This window comes from Oncorhynchus clarkii, chromosome 18 (genome assembly GCF_045791955.1).
Source record: "Oncorhynchus clarkii lewisi isolate Uvic-CL-2024 chromosome 18, UVic_Ocla_1.0, whole genome shotgun sequence".
NCBI classification, from domain to species: Eukaryota; Metazoa; Chordata; class Actinopteri; order Salmoniformes; family Salmonidae; genus Oncorhynchus; species Oncorhynchus clarkii.
Genome location: NC_092164.1, coordinates 65,345,494 through 65,356,520, shown reverse-complemented (window position 1 = coordinate 65,356,520; position 11,027 = coordinate 65,345,494). Strand labels below are relative to the sequence as shown.

At 46.9% G+C, this 11,027-nt stretch overlaps 1 protein-coding gene across 1 annotated transcript; it reads right to left on the bottom strand.

Moving 5' to 3' along the window:
* Positions 1–1,881: 1,881 nt before the first annotated feature.
* LOC139372394 (fibroin heavy chain-like) lies at positions 1,882–2,793 on the bottom strand. Its single transcript, XM_071112102.1, has one exon. It carries the CDS (start codon positions 2,791–2,793, stop codon positions 1,882–1,884), a length of 912 nt encoding a protein of 303 aa, XP_070968203.1.
* Positions 2,794–11,027: the final 8,234 nt, after the last annotated feature.

The following is an 11,027-nucleotide window of genomic DNA, read 5'->3' as shown; positions in this document are numbered from 1 at the left end:
TCCATTCTGTAACGAAGATGCTGGGAGTCGAAAAGCAGGTGGTGAGTTTAATAAGACAACGAACACGGAACGATACAAAACAGGAGTAGCGTCTTGACATGAAACATGAATACTGCCTTGGGAATGAACCTACGGAAGTGACAGATATAGGGAAGGTAATCAATGAAGTGACGGAGTCCAGGTGAGTCTCATAATGAGGCGCGTAATGATGGTAGTCAGGACCAGTGAATAGTGAACCGGAGCTGTCGAGAGCCGGAGAGGGGGAGCGGGTAAACCGGCGCCGTCGAGAGCCGGAGAGGGGGAGCGGGTAAACCGGCGCTGTCGAGAGCCGGAGAGGGGGAGCGGGTAAACCGGCGCCGTCGAGAGCCGGAGAGGGGGAGCGGGTAAACCGGCGTCGTCGAGAGCCGGAGAGGGGGAGCGGGTAAACCGGCGCCGTCGAGAGCCGGAGAGGGGGACCGGGTAAACCGGCGCCGTCGAGAGCCGGAGAGGGGAAGCGGGTAAACCGGAGCTGTCGAGAGCCGGAGAGGGGGTGCGGGTAAACCGGAGCTGTCGAGAGCCGGAGAGGGGGACCGGGTATAGATGTGACACATTCATTACATTTGGAAGTTTAGATCAACAAATAACCTTCAATTCATTATATTTTGACATTTAGATCAAGATGAAGGAAAAAGGAAACCGCACACTGCTCAAGATAATATCACAGATCTTTAATAGGCTTACGTATTGGCCTCACGGCCTTCGTCAGAGCTTTAAAAAAAAATGTTATACCATCAACAAATAACCTTCAAGTCACTACATTTTCATCTCTCTTATCAAATGATCTATGTTTGTGCGACCCCAACTTTGAATATCACTTCTCCAAGGGGTAAACTTTCTTTGTTGTAATATTGGATATTCATGTTTACGTATTTTTTCACTGTCTCCAACAGACAGTCCCGCAGCCCATAGATTCATTCTTCCTCTTCATGACCCACCTCTCTGTGGGTTTGAAGCCAAAGGATTTGGCTCACATGTTTAACATCATCTATTCTACTGTAAGTCGGATGGTCATCAGATGGGCCAACTTCCACTATGCTTTGCTTGGTGTCATGTGTCTCTGGATGTCAGAGGAAGATGTGAAGGCTCACTTACCAGAGGAGTTCAAGGAGGGTTATCCTGTCACCAAAGTTGGTCATCGACTGCACAGAGTTGCACTGCCAGACACCATCATCTTTGCTTCTTGGTGCCACATGGTGCCACATGGTGCTACATGGTGCCACATGGTGCTACATGGTGCTACATGGTGCCACATGGTGCCACATGGTGCTACACGGTGCTACATGGTGCCACATGGTGCTACATGGTGCCATCACATTTGTATCTTCTCTGTCTGCTGTTTCGATCAGCGACAAAGAGCTTCTGAAGCAGTCCGGAATTGTGCTTCTTCTCACACAGAGGATGGGCCAACATGGTGGACAAGGTTTCTTGTGGACGACAACCTGCCTTGTAAGGTTCAGGTTCACCGACCAGCTATCCTCTCGAAGAGGACACCAGACGCCAGCCTTAGATGTGCGTTAGACCCAGTCAGTCGCCCGATTGAGAGGTCATGTGTATCAGGAAGGTGAAGGAGAATAAACTTTTCGACACCGCCCACCCTCACCTTCATCACAGGTAGCATCAACCAACTGTACTTGGTTGCATGCTTCCTGGTCAACTACCAGAATGGACCTCTGGTCAAAGGAGAAGTGAGGCCACAACCCCCTGGACAGCCACCTCGTACCCATAGCCAGCCTGGGCAGCTACCCCGTACCCATAGCCAGCCTGGGCAGCCACCCCGTACTCATAACCAGCCTTGGCAGCTACCATATATCCATAGCCAGCCTGGGCAGCCATCCCATACCCTTAGCCCGCCTGGGCAGCCATCCCATATCCATAGCCAGCCTGGGCAGCCATCCCAAACTCATAGCCAGCCTGGGCAGCCATCCCATATCCATAGCCAGCCTGGGCAGCTACCATATATCCATAGCCAGCCTGGGCAGCCATCCCATGTCCACAGCCAGCCTGGGCAGCCACCCCATACCCACAGCCAGCCTGGGCAGCCATCCCATATCCACAGCCAGCCTGGGCAGCTACCATATACCCATAGCCAGCCTGGGCAGCTAACATATACCCATAGCCCGCCTGGACAGCTACCATATTTCCATAGACAGTCTGGACAGCCATCCCATATCCATAGCCAGCCTGGGCAGCTACCATATACGCCTGGGCAGCTACCATATACCCATAGCCAGCCTGGACAGCTACCATATACCCATAGCCAGCCTGGGCAGCTACAATATACCCATAGCCAGCCTGGGCAGCTACCATATATCCATAGCCAGCCTGGTCAGCTACCATATACCCATAGCCAGCCTGGGCAGCGATCCCATACCCATAGCCAGCCTGGGCAGCTACCATATACCCATTGCCAGCCTGGGCAGCCATCCCATACCCATAGCCAGCCTGGGCAGCTACCATATATCCATAGCCAGCCTGGGCAGCCATCCCATACACATAGCCAGCCTGGGAAGCTACCATATACCCATAGCCAGCCTGGGCAGCTACCATATATCCATAGCCAGCCTGCGCAGCTACCATATACCCATAGCCAGCCTGGGCAGCTACCATATATCCATAGCCAGCCTGCGCAGCTACCATATATCCATTGCCAGCCTGGGCAGCTACCATATACCCATAGCCAACCTGGGCAGGTACCATATACCCATAGCCAGCGTGGGCAGCCATCCCATACCCATAGCCAGCCTGGGCATCCATCCCATACCCATAGCCAGGAAGGTGAAGGAGAATAAACTATTCGACACCGCCCACCCTCACCTTCATCACAGGTAGCATCAACCAACTGTACTTGGTTGCATTCTTCCTGGTCAACTACCAGAATGGACCTCTGGTCAAAGGAGAAGTGAGGCCACAACCCCCTGGACAGCCACCTCGTACCCATAGCCAGCCTGGGCAGCTACCCCGTACCCATAGCCAGCCTGGGCAGCCACCCCGTACCCATAACCAGCCTTGGCAGCTACCATATATCCATAGCCAGCCTGGGCAGCCATCCCATACCCTTAGCCCGCCTGGGCAGCCATCCCATATCCATAGCCAGCCTGGGCAGCCATCCCAAACTCGTAGCCAGCCTGGGCAGCCATCCCATATCCATAGCCAGCCTGGGCAGCTACCATATATCCATAGCCAGCCTGGGCAGCCATCCCATATCCACAGCCAGCCTGGGCAGCCACCCCATACCCACAGCCAGCCTGGGCAGCCATCCCATATCCACAGCCAGCCTGGGCAGCTACCATATACCCATAGCCAGCCTGGGCAGCTACCATATACCCATAGCCCGCCTGGACAGCTACCATATTTCCATAGACAGTCTGGACAGCCATCCCATATCCATAGCCAGCCTGGGCAGCTACCATATACGCCTGGGCAGCTACCATATACCCATAGCCAGCCTGGGCAGCTACCATATACCCATAGCCAGCCTGGGCAGCTACAATATACCCATAGCCAGCCTGGGCAGCTACCATATATCCATAGCCAGCCTGGGCAGCTACCATATACCCATAGCCAGCCTGGGCAGCGATCCCATACCCATAGCCAGCCTGGGCAGCTACCATATACCCATAGCCAGCCTGGGCAGCCATCCCATACCCATAGCCAGCCTGGGCAGCTACCATATATCCATAGCCAGCCTGGGCAGCCATCCCATACACATAGCCAGCCTGGGCAGCTACCATATACCCATAGCCAGCCTGGGCAGCTACCATATATCCATAGCCAGCCTGCGCAGCTACCATATACCCATAGCCAGCCTGGGCAGCTACCATATATCCATAGCCAGCCTGCGCAGCTACCATATATCCATAGCCAGCCTGGGCAGCTACCATATACCCATAGCCAACCTGGGCAGGTACCATATACCCATAGCCAGCGTGGGCAGCCATCCCATACCCATAGCCAGCCTGGGCAGCTACCATATACCCATAGCCAGCCTGGGCAGCCATCCCATACCCATAGCCAGCCTGGGCAGCCATCCCATACCCATAGCCAGCCTTTGCAGCTACCATATACCCATAGCCAGCCTGGGCAGCCATCCCATACCCATAGCCAGCCTGGGCAGCTACCATATACCCATAGCCAGCCTGGGCAGCCATCCCATATCCATAGCCAGCCTGGGCAGCTACCATATATCCATAGCCTGCCTGGGCAGCCATCCCATACCCATAGCCAGCCTGGGCAGCCATCCCATATCCATAGCCAGCCTGGGCACCCTGCACTGTCACTCAGAGCATCTTGACGAGCTCCAATGTCCTAGGTGCCTTTGATGTTTGATTGAATCAATTCCTTTTATAATTCCGTTTGATAAGATTAGCCTACTTGATTCACATTTAAAGGAGAATGTTCCTATTTCCGAAGGTAAACTACATTTAAAGGAGAATGTTCCTATTTCTGAAGGTAAACTAAAACATTGTTTTATGTGAACGGCATGTTATAGAAGGGTCCAGACATTTTTTTTGTGGCTTGTTAGTGAGAAACTTATCCCAACTGCAATACTTTACCCGTTGTGCAGTATCAGGGGACACGCAAAAAAACATGAACAAATACACATTAATTCACATTCATATACATAAATACACATTAATACACATAAATACACATTAATTCACATTAATATACATAAATACACATTAATACACATAAATACAAATTAATATACATAAATACACATTAATACAGATAAATACACATTAATATACATAAATACACATGAATACACATTAATTCACATTAATATACATAAATACACATTACTACACATAAATACACATTAATATACATAAATACACATTAATACACATAAATACACATTAATTCACGTTAATATACATAAATACACATTAATACACATAAATACACATGAATTCACATTAATATACATAAATACACATTAATACACGTAAATACACATGAATTCACATTAATACACATAAATACACATTAATACACATAAATACACATTAAGTGTTTGTCATTCCTTTTATCGACAACGTTCTAATCCTTTTTGGTTCAGACAACAGTTTTCCCCATGATGCAGCTGTGCACGGCTGAGCGTTCCCTATAGTACACGGACACATGGAAACGTGTAAATAGCATATAATGTCGCGGCTAAAGTTCGGGAATGACAATTTCATGTCTAAAGAGCTGCATCACTATGCTGAGTGTGTGTCCCTTTCTAAAATGACCTATTTTTTTTTGCGTGCCATGATACTGCGCAATGAGGAAGTGACTCAAACAAGTCACCCCCCCCCCAAAAGTGTCTGGACCCTTCTTTAACATGACATTTACATAAAAAAGATTCTGAAAAACTTCTGAATTAGGAAAATTATTTGAATCAATTCATTATATTATTTTTTGATAGTTTCTTGTTTGATTCTTATTTGACATGATTCACTTTTAAGTCCTTTGACTGAACTCGTTGTGTTTAAATATATAATCTTTATTCTTGTTGTGATAAGTCATTTCATCCAGTAGATTAATCAATACAATGCTATTGTTCTTGTCTTGATACATTTCAAGACTCATTATAACATGTGTGTTCATATTTAGGCAGGTCTTGGAGATACCTTTGTAATACACAATTAATAACTAAGTTACCATTAAAGACTATTTTTTATTTTTTTATTTTACCTTTATTTAACCTGGCAAGTCAGTTAAGAACAAATTCTTATTTTCAATGACGGCCTAGAAACAGTGGTTAACTGCCTTGTTCAGGGGCAGAACGACAGATTTTTACCATGTCAGCTCGGGATTCAATCTTGCAACCTAACGGTTACAAATCCAACGCTCTAACCATACACACACACGCATAGAATCAGCTATACAGACAACCTATTCTCTATATAGTGCACTATGTTTTACCAGGGCTCCATGCACTGCTTATGGAACAGGGTGCCATTTGAAATGTAGCCTGTCTCAGTCTGAAGGGATCTTTCCAGCAGAGTATGTGAGCAGAGCGAGGATTGGAGAAGCGGAGTGGAGTGGGGATTGGAGAAGCGGAGTGGAGTGGGGATTGGAGAAGCGGAGTGGAGTGGGGATTGGAGCGGAACCGAGCGAAGAGCATAGCAGAGTGGAGTGGAGCGAGGAGTGGAGTGAAGCTGAGGAGTGGAGTGGAGCAGAGGAGTGGAGTGGAGCAGAGGAGTGGAGTGGAGCAGAGGAGTGGAGTGGAGCAGAGGAGTGGAGCAGAGCAGAGGAGTGGAGCGGAGCAGAGGAGTGGAGCGGAGTGGAGCGAGGAGTGGAGCGAGGAGTGGAGCGAGGAGTGGAGCGGAGGGAAGAGTGGAGCAGAGGGAAGAGTGGAGCGGAGGGGAGCGGGGAGCGGAGCGGAGGGGGAGAGGGGAGCGGAGCGGAGGGGGAGCGGAGAGCGTGGAGTGGAACGGAGCGAGGAATGGAGCGTGGAGTGGACGGAGCGAGGAATGGAGAGTGGAGTGGACGGAGCGAGGAATGGAGAGTGGAGTGGACGGAGCGAGGAATGGAGAGTGGAGTGGACGGAGCGAGGAATGGAGAGTGGAGCGGGACGGAGCGAGGAATGGAGCGTGGAGCGGAACGGAGCGAGGAATGGAGCGTGGAGCGGAACGGAGCGAGGAATGGAGCGTGGAGCGGAACGGAGCGAGGCATGGAGCGTGGAGCGGAACGGAGCGAGGAATGGAGCGTGGAGCGGAACGGAGCGAGGAATGGAGCGTGGAGCGGAACGGAGCGAGGAATGAAGCGTGGAGCGGAACGGAGCGAGGAATGGAGAGTGGAGTGGAACGGAGTGTTGAGCGGAACAAGGAGTGGAACGGTGCGAGCAATGGAGCGCGGAGCGGAATGGAGCGAGGATTGGAGTGGAACATGCCCAATTTGACTGGAGCACAGAGTTTCCCCAAAGGCTGGAGCGTTGGCCTTCTCGCCCGCTCCAATTTCTCTCCAGTCTCCACTAGCCTCACAACTCTGGCCAATCTCCTTTTTCTGAAAGTGAATTAAAAAGCACTTTAGACTTAATTTTTTATTTCATTCTAAGTAAGTCACAGACTATAAATGAATAAATGGAAATGTTCTTTAGATGCTGAGCTCTTACTGTTCCTGCCATGTGTGTTGCACTCACTAATGCTTGACAATTATTTTTTTTGTAGGCTATAGCCTTGAAATAATTGATAATAATAGGCTAATATATAATATAAATATTTTTTGTTCCTTCTTAGACCCCCTGTCTGGCTCCTGATATATTTAGTGTTTCTATGCTGTTTAATATGACATGTAGCCTGTTATGAAGTGGTGAGCTCTTTTTAAGTCACCTTTTCATGTTTATTAAAATACTTTTCATTGAAATCATTTGGTTTCAATACTTTAAAACCAAAATGCTACATCTAGAGAGTCAGAACAATAGATGAGTGTTTGGTTAAAATGGGGGATTTCAACGAATGGCTCGAATTTGGAGAGGCATTTATCTGTTTTTCTGGAGGATTTAGAAGAGCGGTTGGTTGGAAAGGAAAGGACGCTGGAGCGCTGGAGCGAGACTTCCCAACTGTTCAACTCCGCCCCCCCTACTGTGGTTTCCAGCACCAGGACTGGACAGGTGCTGTGTACTTTTGTGTGGCCCCTAAGGAAGTGTTTCCAATGTCAACATCCTGTTACACAGAGTTGGCATGACCTTGACATGTACGGGTCAACTCTGTCTGGCTGTTGCAGAGAAGGAGGGGGGAGGTTGTGTAGTAGCAGGTAGCATTTAGCTACACTGAACAAAAATATAAACGCAACATGTAAAGTGTTGCTCCCATGTTTCATGAGCTGAAATAAAAAATCCCAGATATTTTCCATACTCACAAAAAGCTTATTTCTCTAAATTTTCTGGCACAGATGTGTTTACATCCCTGTTAGTGAGCATTTTCTCCTTTGTCAAGATAATCCATCCACCTGACAGGTGTGGCATATCAAGAAGCTGACTAAACAGCATGATCATTACAAAGGTGCACCTTGTGCTGGGGACAATAAAAGACCACTCTACAATGTGCAGTTTTGTCAGACAACACAATGCCACAGATGTCTCAAGTTTTGAGGGAGAGTGCAATTGGCAGGCTGACTGCAGGAATGTCCACCAGAGCTGTTGCCAGAGATTTTAATGTTGATTTCTCTAAAATAAGCCGCCTCCAACGTCATTTTAGACAATTTGGCATTATGTCCAACCGGCCTCACAACCGGAGACCACGTGTAACCACGCCAGCCCAGGACCTCCACATCCGACTTCTTCACCTGCGGGATCGTCATTCTGATTGGCTGGGCCTGGCACCTAGGTGTGTGCACCTGCCCAGTCATGTCAAATCCATAGATTAGAGCCGAATTAATATATTTAAATTGACTGATTTCCTTTTATGAAAATCTTTGAACTTGTTGCCCGTTACATTTATATTTTTGATCAGTATAGATCATAATTAATGCACATTTTTTGTAACTGTCTGAAATGTTAACGTTTGAAATTAGAAACTTTGTAAGGCTTTTTTACTCCTTGAATGCCACAAGATATCAAGTTAAGATCTTTATCGGCGGTACTCTAATATGTTTGAATCCCAGGTTCACCTTGGCAGAGATGGACTACATTACAGATGGACAACGTTACAGATGGACAACGTTACAGATGGACAATGTTACAGATGGACAACGTTACAGATGGACTACGTTACAGATGGACAACGTTACAGATGGACAACGTTACAGATGGACAATGTTACAGATGGACAATGTTACAGATGGACAAGGTTACAGATGGACAACGTTACAGATGGACAATGTTACAGATGGACAACGTTACAGATGGACTACGTTACAGATGGACAACGTTACAGATGGACAATGTTACAGATGGACAATGTTACAGATGGACAATGTTACAGATGGACAAGGTTACAGATGGACAACGTTACAGATGTGTTAGGTTTTGAAGTGGGAGATGTGTCCTCTACACCTGTACTGCTAGCTGCCCACGCACTAAAGTTTGAACAGGGGGAGAGTTATACCTTATACTGATTCCCTGTAGTGTCTTACACACACACACACACACACACACACACACACACACACACACACACACACACACACACACACACACACACACACACACACACACACACACACACACACACAGAGAGAGAGTACCAAGGGAGGTTAGTTCACAGTGTGTGAGCAAAACTGCTGACTGGGCTGTAACACAGCAGAAGTCCTTCAAGTCAGGGACAGCTCTGTTCTGCTCACACTCGTCACACAATGTGTGTGTGTGTCGGTGTAGTTTTTCTCTTTATAGAAAGTATCTGCAAAATAGTATTTTCTTAAGCACTCGTGATAGATTATCTGTTTCTGTCTTTCAAACAGACATGCATGCCGTCTCTCTCTTCTCTGTACCTCTCTCTCTTCTCTCTCCTCTCTCAAACAGACATACATGCCATCTCTCTCTTCTCCCTCTCTCTCTCTCTTCTCTCTCAAACAGACATGCATGCCATCTCTCTCTTCTCTGTTCCTCTCTCTTCTCTCGCTCTTCTCTCTCAAACAGACATGCATGCGATCTCTCTCTTCTCTGTTCCTCTCTCTTCTCTCTCTCTCTCTCCTCTCTCAGACATACATGCCATCTCTCTCTTCTCTCTCTTCTCTCTCAAACAGACATACATGCTATCTCTCTCTTCTCTGTACTTCTCTCTCGCCTCTCTCAATTCAATTCAAAATGATTTATTCAATTTAGGGGGCTTTATTGGCATGGGAAACATGTTTACATTTCCAAAGCAAGTGAAATAGATAATAAACAAAAGTGAAATAAACTTTACAAAATGTACAGTGAACATTACGAAGTTTAAAAGGAATAGAGATATTTCAAATGTTACTGGTTGACCTTTTCTTGTTCTTCCCTGGTTGAATCTCGCTGCTGTGATGGCACACTGTGGAATTTCACCCCAAAAATATGGGAGTTTACCAAAATTGGATTTGTTTTCAAATTCTTTGTGGGTCTGATAAAGCTGAGGAAATATGTCTCTAATATGTTCATACATTTGGCAGGAGGTTAGGAAGTGCAGCTCAGTTTCCACCTAATTTTGTGGGCAGTGAGCACATAGCCTGTCTTTTCTTGAGAGCCATGTCTGCCTACGGCAGCCTTTCTCAATAGCAGGGCTATGCTCACTGAGTCTGTACATAGTCAAAGCTTTCCTTAAGTTTGGGTCAGTCACAGTGGTCAGGTATTCTGCCACTGTGTAAACTCTGTTTAGAGCCAAATATCATTCTAGTTTGCCCTGTTTTTTGGTACATTTAATGGCCCTTTTCTGGATTTCGATAATCAGCGGGTCTCGTCCTAATTCTGCTCTGCATGCATTATTTGGTGTTTTACGTTGTACATGCAGGATATTTTGCATGCTCTCAATTTGGTGTTTTTCCCATTTTGGGAATAATTGTTCGGTGGACAGACCTCACAATCACAAAGGGCAATGGGTTCTATAACTGATTCAAATATTTTGTTGCCAAATCCTAATTAGATTGATGAATTTTATGTTCCTTTTGATGGCTTATAAGGCCCTTCTTGCCTTGTCTCTCAGATCGTTCACAGTGTGGATTTTTACCTGTGGTGCTTTATGTTTAGGCCAAGGTACATGTATGTATAGTTTTTATAGGGCAACAGTGTCCAGAAGGTATTTGTACTTGATACTGGACATTTTTCAGGAATACCATATGTTTTGTCTTACTGAGATTTACTGTTGGTATTGAAGAGGGTGGGGCTTAAGCTGCATCCCTGTCTCAATCTACAGCCCCATGGAAAGAAATGTGTGTTTTTTGCAAATTTTTTATAGCATACTTGGTTTGTTTGTTTACCAAATAGGGTGTGCAGGGTGAGCACACATTCTAACGTATGGTCATTTGGTAACAAGACAAATTGAAATTTCCTCCGTACATTGTTTTCACTGAGGAAATGCACAAGTCTGCTGTTAATG

What these genes read in the sequence shown, in the direction of transcription:
- LOC139372394 (XM_071112102.1), bottom strand. Translation starts at nt 2,793, where the DNA reads ATGGATGCCCAGGCTGGCTATGGGTATGGGATGGCTGCCCACGCTGGC.